A 23,156-nucleotide genomic window follows, 5' to 3' on the forward strand; every position below is an offset into this window, starting at 1 on the left:
CCAGGGACCTCGGTTCGATTACCAGCTTGGGTCACTGCCTGTATGGAGTCTGCACATTCTCCCTATGTCTGGGTGGGTTTCCTCCAGGTGCTTCGGTTTCCTCCCACAATCTGAAAGACGTGTTGGTTAGGCGCATTGGCCATGGTAAATTCTCTGTCGGTGTACCTGAACAGATGCCGAATTGTGGTGACTCGGGGATTTTCACAGTAACTTAATTGCAGTATTAATGTAAGCCTATTTGTGACACTAATAAATGAACTAAACTTAAAACCTCCTACCCCCTTTCCACCCACAACCTCAGTGGAAATAAGTTCACTCTAATTACACAATGTATTAGTTTATTCGTGCTAAACACTTTAATTAGATCACCTATAGCAACGGTGGGAAACCTGTGACATTTTGTTGCGTCCTTGGCGCTGTGAGGCAGCAGTGCTGACCACTATGCCACTGTGCCACCCCCTGAGATTAATATAGAACAAGGGGACATAACCTTAGATCTAGACTGATGTCAGGAAGCATCTCCTGAAGATGTGCCATTGCTCGATTAATTGAAAATTTCAAAACTGAAATTGATAGTTATTTTAAAAAGCAGGACATTAAGTATCGCAGAAATAAGGTATGGATTGATTGAGTTAAGGTGCAGATCATCCAAGATCTAATTGAATGGAGAAACCGACCCAAAGGACTGAGTAGCCCAAGTTAAAATTGCTCTGTTCTATCGGTTGGCTGATTCGTAAATTAATGGTTTAATTGTTGATCTTAGCATTGTCCTACTTCTAGTTTGGCGAGGAGGAAGAAAGCGTTATCAAAAATAACCACCAATCAGGTTACTCTATATCCTGGGCTTTTTTTTTCGTTCCACAATATTTTTTAATATTCGTGCTGGGTTGTTTGAATGGTTCATTACACCAGTAGATTTTTGTTGGGTAAAAGTAGCAGATGAATGGGGTTGAGGGTACAGATCAGCCATGAACTAATCGAATGGTGGAATAGCCTCAAAAGGCCGAATGGCCTGTTCTTCCTATGAGGACACCAAACACCCTCCAATACTCAGTCAAATGGTCACCATTCATCAGTGAGCCTTGACTACAAGTTGGCCTGCTATTTGGTTGACATGCCTGCAAGTGCCTGGATGCACTGTAAACTAATTAAGATTGATTGCTACGATTAGTAAACCACTCCATTGCCATTCTATTGTGCTATTACCAAGATGGTAGAAGGCAACATGCTGCATTTAATGTCATGTCCTTAATTATTCATATACTGTATCCAAAATGTCATTTTCTGAAATCGATCTTTCTAATTTCCATTATTCAGGGAGTTGGCAGAGATCTTGCTGAAGGCTGAGATGGGAGTTGTGTTAGTGGAGAGGAGGTACCTGTAGACGGTGAACAAAGACCAACTAAGTTTAGTCCAGATACAAGCTATTCAGCTGGTTGGGAGGGATCCAGTGAAGAGATCTGGTTGTGTGAAATTTTCAGTAAAATGTAAACTGTTAAAAATTTAATGTTTTACATTCTAAACTTGTGGAAACAAGGTATATATTGGTGAGTGTTGATGTATAGAACATATGATTTTCACGGTAACTTCATTGCAATGTATTAATGTAAGCCTGCTTGTGGCACCAATAAATAAAAACTTTTTAAAAACATAATACTTGTGCAACTGGTAATACTCCACTTGTGATTATGTGCACAGTGCCATTCTGTAAGTCCCTGGTCTCAGACATGCAGATATGGGCAGAATCTGATCACCTTTGTGTGGTGAGTTCAGTAGTTCGTTGCCCTTACTTTCTTCAAAAAGTAACTGATATTATTTAAACTTTCAGGTAAATTTTAATGATTTTAAAGAAGGATTTGTTGCTGTGCTATCTACCAGTATTGACCTCAGTATCTCAGAAGATGAGAGCAGTTATTTAGAACCAGGTGAGTACAGTCTCAATTTCATATATTTTAGTTTAATTCGCCCTCAGGATAAGAGCGGGCTTGATTTTTTTCATCATTTAACATGGAGGAATGTTGTTAAAACTTATTGGTGTATCAACTATAAATAAGACTGTAATAAGAACAAAGAACAATACAGCACAGGAACAGGCCCTTCGGCTCTCCAAGCCCGTGCCGCTCCCTGGTCCAAACTAGACCATTCTTTTGTATCCCTCCATTCCCACTCCGTTCATATGGCTATCTAGATAAGTCTTAAACGTTCCCAGTGTGTCCGCCTCCACCACCTTGCCTGGCAGCGCATTCCAGGCCCCCACCATCCTCTGTGTAAAATATGTCCTTCTGATATCTGTGTTAAACCTCCCCCCCCCTTCACCTTGAACCTATGACCCCTCGTGAACGTCACCACCGACCTGGGGAAAAGCTTCCCACCGTTCACCCTATCTATGCCTTTCATAATTTTATACACCTCTATTAAGTCTCCCCTCATCCTCCGTCTTTCCAGGGAGAACAACCCCAGTTTACCCAATCTCTCCTCATAACTGAGCCCCTCCATACCAGGCAACATCCTGGTAAATCTCCTCTGTACTCTCTCCAAAGCCTCCACGTCCTTCTGGTAGTGTGGCAACCAGAACTGGACGCAGTATTCCAAATGCGGCCGAACCAACGTTCTATACATCTGCAACATCAGACCCCAACTTTTATACTCTATGCCCCGTCTTATAAAGGCAAGCATGCCATATGCCTTCTTCACCACCTTCTCCACCTGTGACGTCACCTTCAAGGATCTGTGGAGTTGCACACCCAGGTCCCTCTGCGTATCTACACCCTTTATGGTTCTGCCATTTATCGTATAGCTCCTCCCTACATTATTTCTACCAAAATGCATCACTTCGCAGTTATCAGGATTGAACTCCATCTGCCATTTCTTTGCCCAAATTTCCAGCCTATCTATATCCTTCTGTAGCTTTTGACAATGCTCCTCACTATCTGCAAGTCCTGCCAATTTTGTGTCGTCCGCAAACTTACTGATCACCCCAGTTACACCTTCTTCCAGATCGTTTATATAAATCACAAACAGCAGAGGTCCCAATACAGAGCCCTGCGGAACACCACTGGTCACAGGCCTCCAGCCGGAAAAAGACCCTTCCACTACCACCCTCTGTCTTCTGTGACCAAGCCAGTTCTCCACCCATCTAGCCACCTCCCCCTTTAGCCCATGAGATCCTACCTTTTTCACCAGCCTACCATGAGGGACTTTGTCAAACGCTTTACTAAAGTCCATATAGATGACATCCACGGCCCTTCCCTCGTCAACCATTCTGGTCACTTCTTCAAAAATGCTGGCCATATTGCCAGTTGAACCTCCTCTACCATTAAATTTAACCGTAGCTAATCTTGTCTTAAACTCCACTTTATTGACTGGCTGTCATATCCTTTGATTCCCTGCGACCAAAGATTTGTCTCCATCAGCCTTAAATATAGAAGCATAGAAACAGGAGTTGGCCCTTCGAGCCTACTCCACCATTCATTTTGATCATGGATGATCATCGAATTCAATATCCTGATCCCGCCCCCCCCCCCCAACTCGATAACCAATCGTGGCGCATCCACAACTTGCTGCAGTAGAGAATTCCAAAGATTCAGAACCCTTTGAGTGAAGAAATTTCTCCTCCTCCTCGGTCCTGAATATCCTGAAACTATGATTTTGATTTGATTTATTATTGCCACATGTATTAGTATATAATGAAAAGTATTGTTTCTTGCACGCTATACAGACAAAGCATACCGTTCATAGAGAAGGAAAGGAGAGAGTGCAGAATGTAGTGTTACAGTCATAGCTCGGGTGTAGAGAAAGATCAACTTAATGCAAGATAAGTCCATTCAAAAGTCTGACAGCAGCAGGAAGAAGCTGTTCTTGAGTCAGTTGGTACGTGAGCTCAGACTTTTGTATCTTTTTCCTGACGAAAGAAGCTGGAAGTGAGAATGTCCAGAGCATGTGAGGTCCTTAATTATGCTGGCTGCTTTGCCGAGGCAGTGGGAACTGTAGACAGTCAATGGATGGGAGGCTGGTTTGCGTGATGGAATAGGCTACATTCACGACCTTTTGTAGTTTCTTGCAGCCTTAGGCAGAGCAGGAGCCATGCCAAGCTGTGATGCAACCAGAAAGAATGCTTTCTATGGTGCATCTGTAAAAGTTGGTGAGAGTCGTAGCTGACATGCCAAATTTCCTTGGTCTTCTGAGAAAGTAGAGGCGTTGGTGGGCTTTCTTAACTATAGAGTTGGCATGGGGGGGACCAGGACAGGTCTCTAAGACACTCTCAATCCTCAGATTGGCTACTATTATTTGCAACATTATAAGCCTCTTTTAATCTAATACTACCCTTAACCTCCTTTGTAGGCTATGGATGCATCAATCTTTCTGGATTATTGCTCTTCAAGAGAATGCATCTTTGCTGAAGGTTTTGAATAGTTTCTTTAAATGTTTCTCACTTTTTCTTTACTGCCATACCTTTCGAGCCTATTTACTCAATCAACCTTAGCCAGGCCTCATGTCATTTATGTGTAATTGGGTTTGTTTAAGTTTTAAGATCTTTGTTTGTGATTGGGGTGTGACATTTTCAAATTTAATGTGGAATTCAATTGTATTATGATCACTGTTTCCAAGTGGATCCTTTGCTTGACATTACTAATTAATCCTGCTGCCTTGCATAATGCTAGATAGAAAATCCCTATCTTTAGTACATATTCCTTCAGGAAACTCACAAAAAGCATTCTAACAACCCATCTTCCAGACCTCCTTTGCCAATTTGATCCAGTCTATATGAAGATTAAAGTCCCCCACGACTGTTATATTGCCTTTGTTACAAGTTCCAGTAATTTATTGTTTAATGCTCTGCCCAACAGTGTAACCACTGCTAAACACCCTTATCCTACTTCATTTTATGATCCTTGCTATTTCTAATCTCTGCTCACAAGTCTTCCTTATTTTCTGAGCCAAAATCCATTCTCGCTCACGTTCTTGTATCATCCTTTAGGAGGGCTACCCCTCACCCTTTTCCATTCTTAAGGGAAAAGTCTACCTGAATTAGCCAACAGCTGTTTTTTCAACAGTTCTTGCTTTACAAATTTCCCATGTCTATCTAGGTGGATCCTAAATCATGTTGCCCTTTGACTGCCCACTTGTATTCTCTTGTCTGGAACAATATAGTTAGGGGGTTTGCCATATAAACTTTATCATCTTTAATTAAGACAATAGAACTCCACTGTAAACATTAAGCAGCAGGTAAAGGATAACATACGTAGAGTGAAACCCCCTTTGCTGCTCGAGTTGTCTGCTTTGATAATCTCAGAAGAACACTAATGCATTTTTTTCCATTCTCTACTGACTATCCCTGTTGTCCTCTGACTGAGTGGTGCCAGATTTATTTCTATGTTGTGGATCCATTGAAACACCACTCATTCTTAATGCCCGAAGGCTCATAACGCAAATGTTAAGTAACACCCTTTATGATGGGGCAAGACTCAAGCCCATACCTACTGAGGTGATGAGACAATGTGCTTAACTTGTGTTTAGGGTGGAATATTAAAACGTGGCCTTGGCTGCCCTTTTGGGTAGAATTAAAAGATTCTTTGACACTATTTTGAGGCTGGGAAGTCCTCCTGATGTCCTGGCAAATATTTATCCTTCAATAAACTTCATTCAGAGTGTTGATATTTTCATCATCATGTTGTGGGAAATGTACCACTGAGTCAGGCTTGAAGGTTTCAAGAATACAGTTTTATTTTAATGAAGCTTCATGGAGACAAGGCACTAACAAGCAGCAAACCTTCTCTCAATGAGACAATAGGAGCGGTCCATCTTTATACCCTTTACACAATAGATGGACCGGACATCGAGCCATTATCACATCATTGTAATCAAGTAGGTGATCGATCGTTAACACATCATTATAGACAAATACAGACAGATACAGACATAAGCATGTTAACATCACATTGTTCTATCAATGGATACATTTCCTACGTCAGTGGCTATCAATGGTTTAGTTTCGGCTCATTCATATAATAATTGGTTTTCCTGCATTTATGTATTCCCATTCCCATTTGTGGCTAATCTCTTTAACAGACCCTTTTGTCCTGGGACTGTCCCTATTTCCACTGGCTTCCTGCAGTATCTAGTTCCAGCATGTTTTAATTTACAAGTAGTTTTCTGCATGTTTTAATTCCAAGTAGTTGTCTGGGCTAAGAGTCAGTGCCTGTTTATGGTTTCTCTCCCAGTTAACTCTTTTTATGTGCCAGGCAGTCATTTTTAAAGTGCACTCATCTGTATATTTTTCCCCACTTCAGTCCCCACTTTTGGTCGGATTATGACTTTAATAATCCCTAGACCAACAATTTTATATGTATAATTCTTCGTTCTTCTTCTTTCCTCCTTCATTTCTTCTGATGTCTTCGGGGATCTTCATCGGGGTTTCTTCATCGATGTATACACTGGCTCCTGGCACAATTCTAGTCAACATTATTTTAAAACAGACTTTAAGGCATCCAACAGTCAGACAACAGACAATTACAATTGAAATGAGTATGACCAATCCATGTAATAGATAAGACTCCCAGGACCCCCCCCACTAACCATTCCAACCAGTTACCTCCTTTCTTGGGTCCCTGTCTGAAGCTATCAAGTTGTTCTCTGATGCTATTGATGACCTGTGTAATGTTATAGGACTTGTCTGTGACATGGGTTATGCATTTATTGCCTATAATTGTACACACTCCCCCTTGTTGTGCTAACTGCTAGTCCACTGCGTCTTGTGTCTGTTGTGCATATAATCTCAGTTCGGCCATTTCTTGGTTGACAGCCTCCAGTGCTTTTGAAGTGCTGTTTCCCAGGACTGTTAGTCCACAAACAATATGATTCCCCCCCCCCCCCCCCCCGAGAGCCTTATCCAGAGATAAGGCTCCAAGGAACCCAAATCCCAGTGAGGATCTCATTGTGCCAGGGGCTTCCCAATCAGTGCAGAATTCTTTGCTGATAACCCGAGTTACTATTCTTCTCCGAATATGCCCCTTCTGGGGGCATGGAACAGTCGGTGGTCCGATTGTTCCTACTGCAAAACGGTTTGGGAGGTTTGGTGTTTCTGTCATGTAAGTACCATTGAAGAGGAACACATATCCCTTCTTAGCCCGGTAATATTTAGTGTCTTGATTATGAGTTTGTTCATATTGCCAGTTGTTCAGTTTACTTGACTCCCCATTTGATCCCACCACCTGGTAAGTATCAAATGGGTATGTCCATTTGGCTGAGCTTACATGAGTTCCATTGCATTGTCCACAAATGAGCTGTCTTCCCGCGGTTATATTTAGACATTTCTGTTCATCACAAGTGCAAGTAAACTGTCCCTTGTTAACCCGACAATGTTGACGGACACACTGCGTCTGTACACAGGAATCATTCTTGGGGACCAAGGCATAGGCACATCCCCATCCCTGCCCCGTAAAACAAAGCGGATAGCTTGTAGTATCTGAACAAGCTTTTCCTCCCACATGTTGGAACCCCCTGCACACAGGATCTGTGGGGTTTACAAGTCCCACACATCTCCCCTGTATACCTCTTATATTTGCCAATTTGTCCCTTACAGGGTGTATCTGATGTATCTACAGTATATATAAGTCATGAGGGGTCCACCCAGGGGTGGCTACAAATAGGGCGGCATGGTAGCACAGTGGTTAGCACTGCTGCTTCACAGCTCCAGGGACCTGGGTTCGATTCCCGGCTTGGGTCACTGTCTGTGTGGAGTTTGCACATTCTCCTCGTGTCTGCATGGGTTTCCTCCGGGTGCTCCGGTTTCCTCCCACAGTCCAAAGATGTGCGGGTTAGGTTGATTGGCCATGCTAAAAAATTGCCCCTTAGTGTCCTGGGATGCGTAGATTAGAGGGATTAGCGGGTAAAATATGTGGGGGTAGGGCCTGGGTGGGATTGTGGTCGGTGCAGACTCGATGGGCCGAATGGCCTCTTTCTGTACTGTAGGGTTTCTATGATTTCTATTGTGCTAATGGGTAACATACAGTTCGATTCCCGTGTAAATGTATGTGAGCTTTGTAAAACAAGTTATCCTCCAATCCAGTTAAATTTACAGTCGTGACAACGCAAAGTAGTACAGTTACATACATATTCGCAATGATCAAATATCAAACCTAACACTATAATCCATATAATCTTTACGAGTTATATTATCTATCAACCCACACGCGCCAGTCGTTCTTGCTTGCAGTCTTTGCCTGTGTTGAGGAAAGCAGTTCTGTTAGTTCATCAATTTAATTACTTATTTGTTCCCTTGTGTAATTTTAACTGTGTCCAGTGTTTCTAGACACCTTTCCCTCTTATGTCTATACAGGCACAGGAGTCTCCACTAATTATAACTTCATATGGCCCATTCCATTTTGGTGCAAACCCTTGTTTGTCAGGTAATGTTTTTACTAGGACGCGACTTCCCGCTGTTGGGACGTCAGGGAGCATTTCAAGCTCTCTCTCTGCGTCTTTTATTTCCTGATTGTTTTTTTTACCAATTTGCGCATCCCTTTTAGTCCGGTGCTCAGTTCCAAAACATATCTCGTGATTTTATCTTTTAGTGGACCTACATCGGTCCCACCTGTTATGATGCTTTCTGGTAATTGCATCGCCCGTCCTGTCATTAGTTCATAAGGGGTTAATCCGGTTGTCCGGTTTGTGGTAGCTCTTAATCTCATTAGTATAGTGGGCAATACCTCTGTCCACATTTTTCCCGATGTTTGTATGGCTCTGGCTGGTGCATTTTACATTTAACTACATATCCCCCTTCCATAGAAAGCTTAGTGAGAATCAAATAAACTTTGCACTGGCTTTTTTTGGCTGCAGCTGGACATCCAGTCTTTTGTATATAATCCTATCAAAAGACATCGCTTTCCCCATTAAAATCACATGCCATACAGCTCCGATCTTTATATGATGCACTCTTACATTATCTCTAATTTGATACACAATATATAGTATATGAATATATCATACAAAGTTGGTTAAGGCTTTTCAGGATTTGATTTTATTCTCGGGTCTATACTGTATAATAAAAATAATCAAGCGGCAGCTGTATCATACCACTTTACACATCGTAACCATGATATCCAAACCCTTTTAATTCAAGCCGTTTCCATTTTTAAACTGGGCTCCAGATCAAAACCCCTGTAAAATAACAGGCGCCGAATCAAAATCAAAGTAGGTACAATACGTATTAGTTAATTGATTAGAAACGTTTTGGTTTGATTCTTAACTGGCTAAATTTTAAGCTTTGCAGTGTTTTTATATTTGGCAAACCTTGAACAATAGATGGCACATGAAATTCCGACGGCAGTACATAATTTTAACCAGTTACAGAATACTAAACTATCAGACGTTCGTAAATCGCGATATCCTGCGGACCTTAACACTGCATTTCACTGACTTGATATACTTTAAACTGACTCATAGACAACATATTTACCTCATTCTTTTGTTTCTGCTTTTCTTCCTTTCCACAAAATTACTTATTTTCTTCTCTTAACTTCTCAACTAACTCTTATAATTTCTACTTCAAGACAAAGGAAAGAGCACATGGTTCCTTCCAAGGTTTAAATCCTTTCTTAACATTAAAACATTAAAGCAAACAACAACAAAACATCCACGCAACCACTTTGTTTAAACACACACAGACCCACATGGAAGCTTCCAACAGTCATTCCACAGCACATCCTTTTTCATTCAAACTGGGATGTAAATAAAACATCTAAAGAGAATACAGAATGTTGATTAAGACAGTCGCTTTTATTCTTCTTTCTTCCAAACTGTAATCAAACTCAAAACAGAAGTAAATTCAAGAAATCTTATCACTTTAATCTTTAACAGTTTTAACACTTCCCCAGCCCCCCTGAGGCTAAACCAAGGTGCGATGCACTACACCCACTGCCTGCAACAAACACTCCACAGGAACAAACAGGCTTCAGCTCCTGCTCTCAATCTAATACAACAACAACCACCTACATTCGACAAGCTACCAGATCACACAAACACACTGAACTACAAAAACTAAGATCTCTCCTATCCACCTCCAGGTATGCCACGAGCCCATTCTACCAATTCATTGTAATCTTGGGACATAATCACTCCCATTTTTAGGATGACCTGGTGAGCACGAGAGAGTCCATCCTTAAAAGCCTGGATGAACGCTCGATCCCCTCAACCTGGGTTCCCTTGTCCTGAGCACTCTTGATATACCTGGAACAATCGTTCCCCGTATTCAGAAGCTCCTTCCCCTTTTAACTTTTGTTGTGATAATTCTGCTCCAGTTAGTGGGAGCATTCCCTAATACCCTCTGAATCTCTGCTTTAAACTGGGTGAAGGGTGCCTGTTGGGCATCTATCTCTGATGTTAGGGCGACTGCATGTGTCCACTGTCCCCCACTATAATCTTGTGCTGGAGGAGCGGCGGGTCCACCTGCTACCTGCCTCCACTTATCCGCTGGACAGGCTGCCCTGACCAGCTGGTGTACGTCTCTCAGGTGTAGTTGGTGTCCTACCCAGATTGTGTCTAATTCTTCCGAGAATTTAGTGTTTGGGTTTCTAGGTTGTAGTTTACCCAGGGAAGCCATTATCTGCTGTCTCTCACCTGGGGTGAAGGGTTGATAAGTTGCCTTTGGTCACACATTTGTTCCCCCTTGGGTTACTGGCGCTACGTTGTGTTCTAGTGCCTCCCACTCCTCCTGAGGAGCGGTTGGTCCGTGCTGTGTGGACTCATAAGGAGGTAGAGGGACAGTTTCCCCTCTCCATTGCTTTTCTTCTAAAATCTAGTTTTGCTTCTCCAGTTCCCTCACTCAGGATTTTAATTCTCTAATCCTTGCTTTATCTTCACTCCACTTCTTAGTAGAGGCAACTACTTGCTCAGTTAGACCAGCTAACTGATGTATTAACAATACTCCTCTCTTCTTTGTCTTGTTTCTCTTTTCTATCTATCCACTTTCTCTGCTGCTCTAAGGTCTGAGAAGTATCCCAGCCATTCTTTAGCATTCTCTTTATTAACTCTCTCCTGTCTGTCATGTAAACTTCAATGAGGGATCCTGCAGGTCCCCTTTTAACTTCATTATCTGCCATTTCGCAGACTTCACTAACCCCGGCCACGATTACTCCCTAGTAAAGTGTGCTCTCTACTATAGGGACTTCGCTACTCCCGGCCACTATTACTGCTGTAGCACCGTGTTTCACTACCGTTACAGGGTTTCAAGCTATACTCACGGCTCCCACTATTACCACCTCGGCAATGTGCTTCTCCACCGGAGTCCGGTTTAGGTCAGATCAAGCTCCTTTTCCGCCCTGCCTTTCACAACATTGACAGTACAGTTCCCAACTTTTCAAACTTTCATGCAATCAGATGGCAACTCTGCGTTTGTTTGCGACTACAGAGTTTGATGTTAACTGACCTCTGCCACTTGTGCTTCACAATCCGAAGTGCCCTTGGTGTCTCTTTGCCCACTTCAATTCCTGGCCTTCACGTGGGAGGTTCCTCCTCTTAACAGCCGGTCTAAGGCAGGGTTTTGAGACAGGCACTACCTTGTCCTCTTGTCAGTCAGCACAAGCAACAGTTACTTATCACTATCAGCAGTTAGTACTTATCACTATATCATATACAACAATACTTATTACTACAAATATCCCTTAAGTTTAACCCCTTGCAAACTGTATTCTTGACCTTGTCTGACTCTCTCAGATTCAGTGATCTCTACCCCGGCTCCGATCGTGGCCAATCGATCTCACCAGTAATAGGATCCTAGCCGACTACGCCAATTGTTGTGGGAAATGTACCACTGAGTCAGGCTTGAAGGTTTCAAGAATGCAGTTTTATTTTAACGAAGCTTCATGGAGACAAGGCACTAACCATTTATACCCTTTACACAATAGATGGACTGGACATCTAGCCATTATCACATTGTTGTAATCAAGTAGGTGATCGATCATTAACACATCGTTATAGACGAATACAGACAGATACAGACATAAGCATGTTAACATCACATTGTTCTGTGAATGGATACATTTCCTACGTCAGTGGCTATCAATGGTTTAGTTTCGGCTCATTCATATAATAATTGGTTTTCCTGTATTTATGTATTCCCATTCCCATTTGTGGCTAATCTCTTTAACAGACCCTTTTGTCCTGGGACTGTCCCTATTTCCACTGGCTTCCTGCAGTGTCTAATCCCTACATGTTTTAATTTACAAGTAGTTGGCTGGGCTAAGAGTCTGTGCCTGTTTGTGGTCTCTCTCCCAGTTAACTCTTTATGTGCCAGGCAGTCATTTTTAAAGTGTACTCCTCTCTATATTTTTCCCCACTTCAATCACATTGCTGTTTGTGGGATCTTGCTGGGTGCATATTTCCTACATTACTAAAGTGATTATACTTCGAAAGCACTTAATTGGCTGTAAGATATCTTAGGATCACTGACCTTTCTGTCCTCTGGCAAGTGTAAAGTGGGACTATTTCAAAGGGTGTCCTGGTCAATATTTATCTCTCAATGGACATTCGCTAAACCAGATTATCTGGTCATCTGTACGTTGCTGTTTGTGAAATCTTGCGGTGTGCAAATTGGCTGCTTCATTTCTGAAGTTGTCACAACTGTAATTATTTGGCTGTTAAGCTCTTTGGGGCATCCTGGGGACATGAATGGTGCTATATACATGTAAGTTCTCCCTTTTTTTTTCTTTTGCTGATCCTTGCATAAAGGGTATATGGATATTAGGTGAGGGCAGAATTGGACTCCTAATAATCTGTTAACGCTAATGCTCCAAATCAACATTAGTAAGTGAGCAATGGCCACTTTAGCGAGATGTGGTAATATGGAAGTCATGTTAATGGACTAGTAAACCTAGAGCCTAGATTAATGCTCCAGAGAACCTCAGTCACCCTATTACCCCAGTCCTCACTGACTTGCATTGGCTTCTGATCAAGGAAAGATTTGACTTTAAAATTTCATCCTTGTCTTCAAATTCCTACATGGCCGTGCCCCGCTCTATCTCTGTAATCCCTCAGTTGAGATATTTATGCTCCTCCAATTCTGTTTTTTTGTGCATTTGGAGTTCTAATTATTTTGTTATAATTGGTGGCTGTGCTTTAGTTGCCTCAATCTCAGGCTCTGAATTCCCTTCCTGCACCTCTCCACCTCTCTGTCTCATCTTCCTCCTTCAAGACTCTCTTTAAAACTTACCTCTTTGATCTAGCTTTTGGTCATCTGACCTAATATTTCCTTACCTGGCTCGGTGTCACGCTTTGTTTTATAAAGGTCCGGTGAAGCGCCATGGGACATTTCATAAAGGTGCAATATGGATCGTTGTTATTGAGTTCAAATCCCAACCTCACACTTAGAAATCAAATCTAGAAATAAAAAGCTGGTACCCCATAACAGTGACTGTAACATTGCAGATTATCACAAAAATCTAACTGCTACCCTTACCCATTCTTGCCTACTTGTGACCCCAATCCAACATAGTTGAGTCTTAACTGACCTCAGAAATGTCTTCGAAAGCAACTGTAACAGATCCCATGACTGTATTTGGAAGAAGAACGGGGGATATCTCCCCAGTGTCCTGGTCAACATTTAACCCTCAACCAACATCACAGTTGTATCAAAACTGTGACTGAGCACCTTCACCACCCAGGCTACAGCAGTTCAAGAACACTGCACACCAGCACCTTCACGAAGGCAACAAAGGGATGAGTGATAAATTGTCACCTTGCCAGTGGCACCCTTATCCTAAGAATTTATTTATATTAGAGCAACTAGGAATCAGAAGGGAAGAAAATTGATGAAGAAATTTCCCATTTCATTGTGTTGAGTGTCAAATGTGTGCATTTATTTTTCATAGAATCTCTATAGTGCAGAAGGAGGCCATTCGGCCCATTGAGTCTGCACCCACTACAATCCCATCCAGGCCCTATTCCCCACATTTCCCCTGCTAATCCTCCTGACACTAGGGTCAATTTAGCATGGCCAATCAACCTAACCCGCACATCTTTGGACTGTGGGAGGAAATTGGAGCACCCGGAGGAAACCCATGCAGTCACGGGGAGAATGTGCAAACTCCACACAGACAGTGACCCAAGGCCAGAATTGAACCTGGATCCCTGGCGCTGTGAGGCAGCAGTGCTAACCACTGTGTTACTGTGCCGCCCAAGGTGTTGTTATCTAAATGTGTCAAATGATGAAGCTGTATGTCTTAAATGATTTAAAAATGTACATTGGTTAAAGCAGCCTGATGGAAAAGAAAATTGTTTATTCGTATATTGCCTTGAATGATCTTTGTAACAATGTGGGAAAACAGTTGCCAATATGCACACAGCAAGGTTTAATGAACAGCCATGAGATAATGACCGTATTATCTGTTTTCATGACATGGGTTGAGGGGGGAATATTGACCAGGGCACTGGAACATCTCCCTTGCTCTTCCAAGTAGTACCATGAGATTTGTTTGGGTTAACATTTCAACCTAAAGAATTCACCTCCAACATTGCAGCACTCCCTTGGTACTGCAATGGAGTGTCAGCTTGGATTGTGTGCTCAACTCTACGGAATAAAGACTTGGACCCACAGCCTCGATTCATGTAAACATGAAGCAGTCACAATCTGAAGAGGATGGTTAGTGTAGGCATTGAATAAGAATAACTTTGTTTCGATTTAGGGAGACAAAGTCAACAGGATGTTTTAACAGTTGTATCTAACTGCCCACTAGCCACCCACAGATTGGCATGATCTGTCACTTGCAACAAGTTGTCATGCCGTCTTGATTAAGAGATGAGAATGAGGACAAAAGTCTGTATTTCCTTGTTCATTTTATACTTGAAAATTCTAAATTGGGCATTTATGTCTTTAGCAAGAACAATTTATAAAGGTTCCTGTGTGAAAGGGTAGGAAACCTACAGGAATTCACAAAGAAATTGTGAACTGACTGAAACCCTGATTAGACCGACCATTAGTCAGCTCCCGGCAAACTTTAAGTGGTTGGAGGAGGTATGCTCTGTTGACCCATTCTATTATTCTGCATTATGCTGAATTTCTGGAATGTAAAATAGAAATGTTCTGGTAGATTGTGTTGTTTATTTTAAAGCCCAATTTTATTTTATTGTACTCCAGTTTGGTTAGTTGGTTGAGATGCGACCCAACTCCTTTGGGCAGAATTCTCCCATCCCACCTGCGGCAGGTTTGGTGGTGGGAAGGGGCAAAGAATCTAGCGGGAGCCAAAAAGTTGGAAACCCAGCAGCGTAAAATCAGGTTGCCTTTCTCCCATTGATGGGTTAATGGTGGCCGGTACTCCTGCCGGCTGGTGGCGTAAGTGCCATTTGCATTCATTTGTATATCATGAATATTTATTATAACAACTGCCTGCTGACATCCTATTAGGTCTTTCAATCTTGCGTCACACCAGCAGGATATTTCATTGGTCTAAAATCTGATTGTAGCGTGCACAGGGTGGTCCTCAGTTTGCAAGAGAATTCAGGGTGAGTGCAACAAAGCCTTTCTGCCATACTGCTTCGCTGCTCCTGATGCACTGTTGACCACTCTGCCAGGGGAGACCGGTTCCTACCCTCCATCTCCATGCCAAGCTGGTCTTCATGGACAACAACATGCTGCTGGATCCATGGACCCTCCTGTGTCACTGATCAGTATGTGCCTGAGGTTGAGGAGTACAGGGGTCTCCTTCCCCCTGGTGCCATACACCAGTGTTTATCTGGATAGCACCGTCTCTGGGACCTATGCAGTCAACCCAATTAAAGTCCAAAGTTCAACAGGGGATAGAATGCAAGGTGAGGCCAGGGTTGGGGTGGCCTGAGGAAGACGAGCGAGGCAACGTGAAAAGAGGTGCAAGGAATAGGAGAAGGGAGAGGGCTTACAATGGCAAGCAAGAGCAAGGAGATGGGCAAATAAGATGAACAATAGAAGGCAGAGGGAAGACTGAGGGGGAGGAAGTTGGACCCCAACAAGGCTGCACGTAAAGCTCACAGACAAGGAGGTCAAAGGGATAACACATCGTTTACTGCAAAGGAATGCATGAAGTCTCCAGAAGCTGGGGGTAGAGGTCCAAGTGGGACATGGGCACCTCGCAGGTGATGGGCTCAAGGAGGACGGTAGTTGAATTGAGGAACAGCCTTCTTTTTGGAAGCTGTCAACCTTTTCCCCCTGGGTTGCTGACATCCTGCACAGTCTGGTGAAGACAGGTGGGCTGGAGAGACTGATATGAGTGTGCTGGAGGGCCATTAACATGTGGCACTGGAATCTTCAGATCCCCCCCCAGCCAACAGCGGGTTGGGGAATCAGTTGTGCATAATGAGCTTCCAAGAACAGAATCTGACGTGGGATCCCACCATTCTGGCCAGCAGGAAAGGCACCATTGGGGCCACCCACCACCATACTTAGTCTCAAAGGTGGAGTTTGAAACTCAGCTCTTATCATTTGCTCGAGTAAATCAATTTATTCCAAGAAGCTTTATTTTATGAGGGGATTTCAATAAATGTTTGTGTGTCTGAGTTTGTCTATTTATTGATTTCAGCCACCCCAAAGGAGATTGAGCCAAAGTACATCAAGGGAACTAAACGATATGGCCGTCGATCTATACCCGAATTTCTGGATTCCGAAGTGGAAACAACAGATGATCTGGAGGAGTCGCTTCATTTTAAAGCAGCAAAGGATGAAATGTTTGTACAAAGCACCAACAGAAGTCATTTGCGACGCTCAGCGTCTCTTGAAAGCGTGGAGGTTTGTCCAATTTTATCCTTTGCTTTGAGTCCTGGCTGACCTCCATTTCCACCCTGTGAAAACGCCAGTGCCCTAACCAGCATCAAGTCCTGTTCCTGTGCTCACTGACCTACGTTGGTTGGGTCCTTGTCCAGTAATGCCTTGAATTTTAAATGCTCAAACTGGTTTCTATGGTGTTCAAATCCCTCCAATGCTTCACTCCCCGTAACGTCCTGTAGTCCTGCAATTCTTCAAAAATTCAGTATTCCTCCAGTTCTGATTTCTTGTGCACCTCCCACTACCTTCGCTCCAACTTTCTAGGCCCTAAGTTTTGAAATTCCCTTCCTAGACCTCTCCGCCCCTCTGCCTCCTCTCCTCCCCCTTTAAGACACTTCTCAAAACCTACTTCTTTGACCACCTGTCGTAATATCTCCTAAAGTGATTCGGTGTCAAATTATGTCTGGTTTACACTTCTGTGAAATGTCTTTATTTACTATTCTTGGCTAATTAAGTGTAAGTTATGCTTGTTCTACCTCATTAGTTTTCTTCTTGAATAATATTGGCGCATCCTAATTTGGAATAGATTCAGTAAATTTCCCTTTGAAGCACTAGAACAGTTATGAACAATGACAGATCGGAACATGCCATTTGGTCCATCCAGTTTATGCATAACTTAAATGTTGTGGCTACTCTTTAAATGTTGTCTTAAGGCTAATTTTGAAGGGGCGAGTGAGGAACTGAGCAAAATTGGATGGTGGGGATGGTTAACTCAATGAAATCTTTCCACATATTTGACTATTTTTACAAACTTCAATCCCAAAGGATTAATGGCACAGTGGCAGCATGGATACAGGCTTGGTTAAGGAACAGGAAGGACAGAGTAGTGGTTAATGACTGTGTTTTTCGAGAATGCAGGAAAGGATATTAAGACATTGGAGGCCGTATGTACAGAAATCTGTGAAGAAAGTAGAACGAGTTGAGAAGGCTTTAAAAGTATTTGTGATCCTTGGCTTCATAAATGGACATGATGTGGAGATGCCGGCGTTGGACTGGGGTAAGCACAGTAAGAAGTCTCTCAACACCAGGTTAAAGTCCAACAGGTTTATTTGGTAGCAAATACCATAAGCTTTCGGAGCGCTGCTCCTTCGTCAGATGGAGTGGATATCTGTTCTCCAACAGTGCACAGACACAGAAATCAAGTTACAATAATCAAGTTGTAACTTGATTTCTGTGTCTGTGCACTGTTGGAGAACAGATATCCACTCCATCTGATGAAGGAGCAGCGCTCCGAAAGCTTATGGTATTTGCTACCAAATAAACTTGTTGGACTTTAACCTGGTGTTGTGAGACTTCTTACTGTTCATAAATGGAGGCAGAGAGGAGAGTGCATGAAAGTTTGTTCGTTCATTGCCTTGGTGGGGCCGTTGACATCCTCTTGTTTCTTCGAGCCCTCCTCAGTCCACATCTCAATGTTATCCACCCATCTGATGTGCGCATTAGGTTGATTGGCCATGCTAAATTATCCCTTGCTGTCAGGGGGGACTAGCAGGGTAAATATGTAGGGTTATGGGGATAGGACCTGGATGTGATTGTTGTTGGTGCAGGCTCGATGGACTGAATGGTCTCCTTCTGCACAGTAGAGATTCTATGATCTGATTTTTCTTCTTCCTCTTCTGTTTTTCCTTCCCTTCCTCAAATTATCCTTCAATTGTTGTCAGGACAAAGCTGTGGGATCTTCATTTCCAATGTCCATATGTAGCTATTTTATTTCTCTTGCACTTTTGATTCTTGAACTTCTACTCTTGATTTAACCCACCCATTTCTCTGTCTCTCCATCCAGCTGATTCTGAACATTTAAGTTAAAAAAATTAATAAATTAATAGTTAGGCCCCAGTCGATGTATTTGTCCAATTCTGGGCACCATGTCTTAGAAAGGATGTCAAAGCCTTGGAGTGGGTGCAGAAAAGATTTACTAGGGTGGTACCACAGATGAGGAACTTGGAGAGACTGAGAAACTGAGGTTGCTCTCTCTCTCCAAAGCAGAGAATGTTAAGTGAAGATTTGTTGAATATCATGAAGGGTTTTCATTAAAAACTGGATAAGATAAGTCAAGTACCTGTTTGTGTTTGGGATCCAATGGACTGACATAGGTGCCGAATAGCATTATGTATAAATCCTAGGTACAAGTGAAACCACACTGCTTTTGTAGTGAGAAAAAAAATCTGTTAATGAGTTTACAGAGCTCCATGAATGCAGAAGTAGTGCTGACCACTCTTGCATTTTAAAGTTAGTGAAGTCCTTTTACTGATACGGAAAAGATAAACAAGCAGTTTATGTTTCAAGTAACTGGTTCCTGTGAATACAGCCCTTTCCTGTTTGTGTACAACCGTAATTGTCTAGATAATTGAGCAAACATTTTGATAAATTAATCTTCTGGGATGAACCCCGAATGTAGATGTTTTACTAGTGTTTCTATTTTAGACCTTTCCAGTATCTAGAGAATGACTGTTTTGCCACTATCATAACCGGAGGAAATTTATTTCCCTGCAATTAGCAAAATAATGTACTTGCTGTTTTATGCAGCTTGCGAGTCAAGCTCTGCATTGGCACTGCTGTGATTCAGTTCACTGGAATGAATTCCATCGTTGCTTAGTTACAGATTTTGCGATACATTGCAAACAAAAATTCCAAAGCTTTATGGTTGATTACTTCACATAGTATATATTTACTAGAAATAAAAGCTTTTCTTATTGCTTCATATGTACAACAACTGTAACATATAGTAGCTTGCGCACATTTTAATTTGGGTCTGCTCTGCTATTCTCCTAACCAAAAAGATTATTTTTAATGTTGCCACATTTGTTTTATAATGTTTCTGTGAAGGACCTTGGGACATGCGCATGATAGTGTTTCCAAACACCTGCTGCTTTTGTTCTTCCATGTGGTAGCGGTTACGGATTTGGAAGGTGCTGCCGAAGGAGCCTGACAGGTTATTGCAGTGCATCTTGTAGATGGTACACTGTGGCCGCAGTGTGGTTGTGGTGGAGAGAGTGAATGGTTCCCCATCCATAAACAATTAAGTGAGCTGTTTTGTCCTGGATGGCACCAAGCTTCTTGAGTGTTGTTGGAGCTGTACTCACCCAGGCAAGTGGAGAATATTCCATCACACTCCTGAAATGTGCCTTAAAGATGGTGGACAAGCTTAGGAAAAGCTGGAGGTGCGTTACTTGGTGCAGAATTCCTAACCTCTGATCTCCTCATATAGCCAGAAACTTTTATGCCTGGTCTGATGTATGGTAAACTCCAGGATGTTGATAATGGAGGGGGTTTCAACATTGTCACTGCCATTGAATGTCAAGGAGAGCTAGTTAGATTCTCCCTTGTTGGAGATAGTCAATGCCTAGAAAGCTACTTGCCACTTGGCAGCCCAAGCCTGAAGGTGGTTCAGGTCTTGCTCCATGTCTATATGGATTACTTTGGTATCTGAGAATTTGTGCATAATTCTGAACACTGCAGTGATGGAGGGAACACATTGAAGAAACAGTTGAAGATGGTTGAGTTAAGGACATCATCCTGAGGAACTCCTACACAATGTTCTGGGGCTGATTGGGCTCCAACAACCATAATCATCATCCTTTGTGCTAAGTGTGACTCCAACCAGTAGAAATTTCCCCTGATTCCCGTTGACTCCAGTTTTGGTAGGGTTTCTAGATGCCACACTTGGTCAAATGCTGCCTTGATGTCAAGGACAATCACTCTCATCTTGCCTCTGGAATTCAGCTCTTTTGTCCATGTTGAAACCAAGACTAGTGAGATCTAGAGCCATGTGACCCGGCAAAACACAAACTGAGCATTTGTGAGCAGATTATTTGCCACTGCAGCAACCAAGATCCCGAGTGGACTGTAACACACCACCACCAAGTAATGCTTCACAGTACTGTCAATGACACCTCCATTGTTTGTGGATGATGAAGAGTAGACTGATGCAGAGATAATTGGCCAGATTGGATTTATCCTGCTTCTTGGGGTCACAGCACACCTGGGCAATTTTCCACGTTGTCAGGTAGATACCAGTGTGTAGATGAACTGGAATGGCTTGGCTAGGGGCATGGGTAGTTCAGGGAGTTGATGGGGCCATATTCTTGAATATCCATTGCCTGCAACCATTCCTTCATATCATAGAATCCCTGGAGTGCGGGAGGAGACCATTCAGTCCACTGAGTCTGTACGGACCCTCTGACAGAGCATCTTACCCAGGCCCACCCCCACCATATCCGTACGTGTTTACCCCACTAATTCTCTAAACTACACACCTTGAGATACTAAGGGGCAATTTAGCATGGCCAATCCGCGTAACCTGCACATCTTTGGATATCACATGGAGTAAATCAAATTGGCTAAAACTGGCATTTGTGATGCTGTGGATCTCAGGAAAAGGCTGAGGTGGATCATCCACTCTGCTCATCTGGCTGAAGATTGTTGCAAGTGCTTCAGCTTTGGCTTTTGCACTGATGTGCTGGACCTCCCCATCATTGAGAATGGGGATACTTGTGGAGCCTCCTCCTCCTCCTGTTTATTTAGTTAGTCTCCACCATTCCCAACTAAATGCGACAGGACTGCAGAGGTTAGATCTGAACTGTTGGTCATGGGATCACTTAGTTCTGTCTATGGCGTTGTGCTTCCATAATAGCCCTGTGGTGTAGCTTCACCAGGTTGCCACCTCATTTTAAGGTATGCCTGATGCTGCTTTTGACATACTCTCTTGCACTCATTGAATCAGAGTTGGTCCCTCTGCAATGATGGTAGTGGTGGAATGAGAGATGTGCAGGGCCATGAGATTGCAAATTGTGGTTGAATAGAATTCTGCTGCTACTGATGGACCCCACGGTGGTTCAAGGATGCCCAGTTTTGAGCTTCTAGATCTGTTCTGAATCTATGCCATTTATCACAATGGTATGTGCCCTCAGTGTGAACAAGAGGGCTTAATCTCCCCAAGGACTTTGCTGTGGTCATTTCCACCATTATAGTCTTGGACCAATAAATTTGTAGATTGATGAAAATGAGACCTTGGAATTGGAAATATTTTTGTCCTCATGTTGGTTCTCTCACCTCCTGCTGCAGGCCCAGTTTGGCAGATGTGTCCTTCATACTCCATCAGCTCCGACAACAGTGGTACTACCGAACCACTCTTGGTGCTGGACCTTAAAGGTTCTCCACCCATAGCACATTTTGTGCCATTGCTACCCATATTGCTTTTTCAAAGTGGCGTTCAACATAGAAGATTACTAATTCGTCAGGGCAATATTTGGCAATCAGCATGCCCATGTTTGACCTGATACCATGAAATTTCACGAGATCTGGAATCGCTGGAAGACTCCCAGGGCAATTCCTTCCTTTATTGTATAGCACTGTACCACCACCACCTCTGATGGGTCTGTCCAGCCAGTGGGACTGGACAATTGTAAGGATGGTGTTGGAGGAGCAGGAGATGTTGGCTGTAAAGAATGATTCAGTGAGTATAACTATGTCAGACCATTGTTTGACAGGTCTGTGGAACAGCTCTCCCAGTTGTGGAACAAGGCTCAGATGTCAGACGAGAACTTTACAAATTAGTGCATGTCTTTGTCATTTCCGACGCCAAGTTTGATGTCTAGGTGGTCTGTCCGGTTTTATTCTTTGACCACTCTTTAGCTGTTGGATACCTCATGGCTCGCTAGACCATTTCAGAAGGCAGTTAAGAGTCAACCACACTGCGGTGATCTGGAGTCACATACAGGGCAGAATGGCTAAAGACAGCACATTTACTAATGGGTTTTTTATGACATTCTGGTAGCTTTGTGTTCATCGTACAAGAGAGTTGTATTTTTATCTTCAGGATTCGTGGCAGAATTTGAACTCCTGTTTCTGGATCATAGTCTGGGCTCTGGATTACTCATCCAGTAATGTTACCATTATGCTACTGTTTCTAGTTGTTTCGATATGATGATTTTCACTACTCTGGGACATCGCAAAGCACTTTATAGCGAATGGAAGCATTTATTGACTATGTACTGGAGGAAATGCAGTGATATTTCTTGGGGATATTGAATGAAGGATAAATGTTGGCCAAGGAGAACTCTTCTGCTCTGCTTAAAACTCGTGCTATGGAATCTTTGACTGCAACAGTTCTTTTTGTTTATTTGAGAAGGGAATACTTATCAATTCAGTGAGTATTTAACTATTTATACACTGATTATAAAAGAACCAATAGGACAGGTTTTCTTTCATTTAACAAAGATAGAGGTTAGCTTTCTTATGCTTAAATTGATCCAAGTAAAATATTAAAAGACTTACTTGAGCACGCGTTCACGCGCACACATACATACATGTACCCACACACGTGATTACGGAGTGTGGAAGGATAGGTTGGCCAAATTAGACTTCATAC

General features: G+C 42.7%; 1 protein-coding gene across 1 annotated transcript in view; it reads left to right on the forward strand.

Annotated features, from left to right (window-relative positions):
- The window catches only part of ninl (ninein-like), a 132,453-nt gene that overhangs the window by 14,816 nt on the left and 94,481 nt on the right, over positions 1-23,156 (forward strand). The window contains exons 3-4 of the mRNA XM_078230189.1: positions 1,829-1,925; positions 16,545-16,750. Of these exons, the coding sequence (XP_078086315.1) occupies positions 1,829-1,925; positions 16,545-16,750 (303 nt within the window). The remainder of the gene's footprint in view (positions 1-1,828; positions 1,926-16,544; positions 16,751-23,156) is intronic.

The sequence above is a fragment of the Mustelus asterias genome, chromosome 15 (assembly GCF_964213995.1).
Source record: "Mustelus asterias chromosome 15, sMusAst1.hap1.1, whole genome shotgun sequence".
Taxonomy (NCBI): Eukaryota; Metazoa; Chordata; class Chondrichthyes; order Carcharhiniformes; family Triakidae; genus Mustelus; species Mustelus asterias.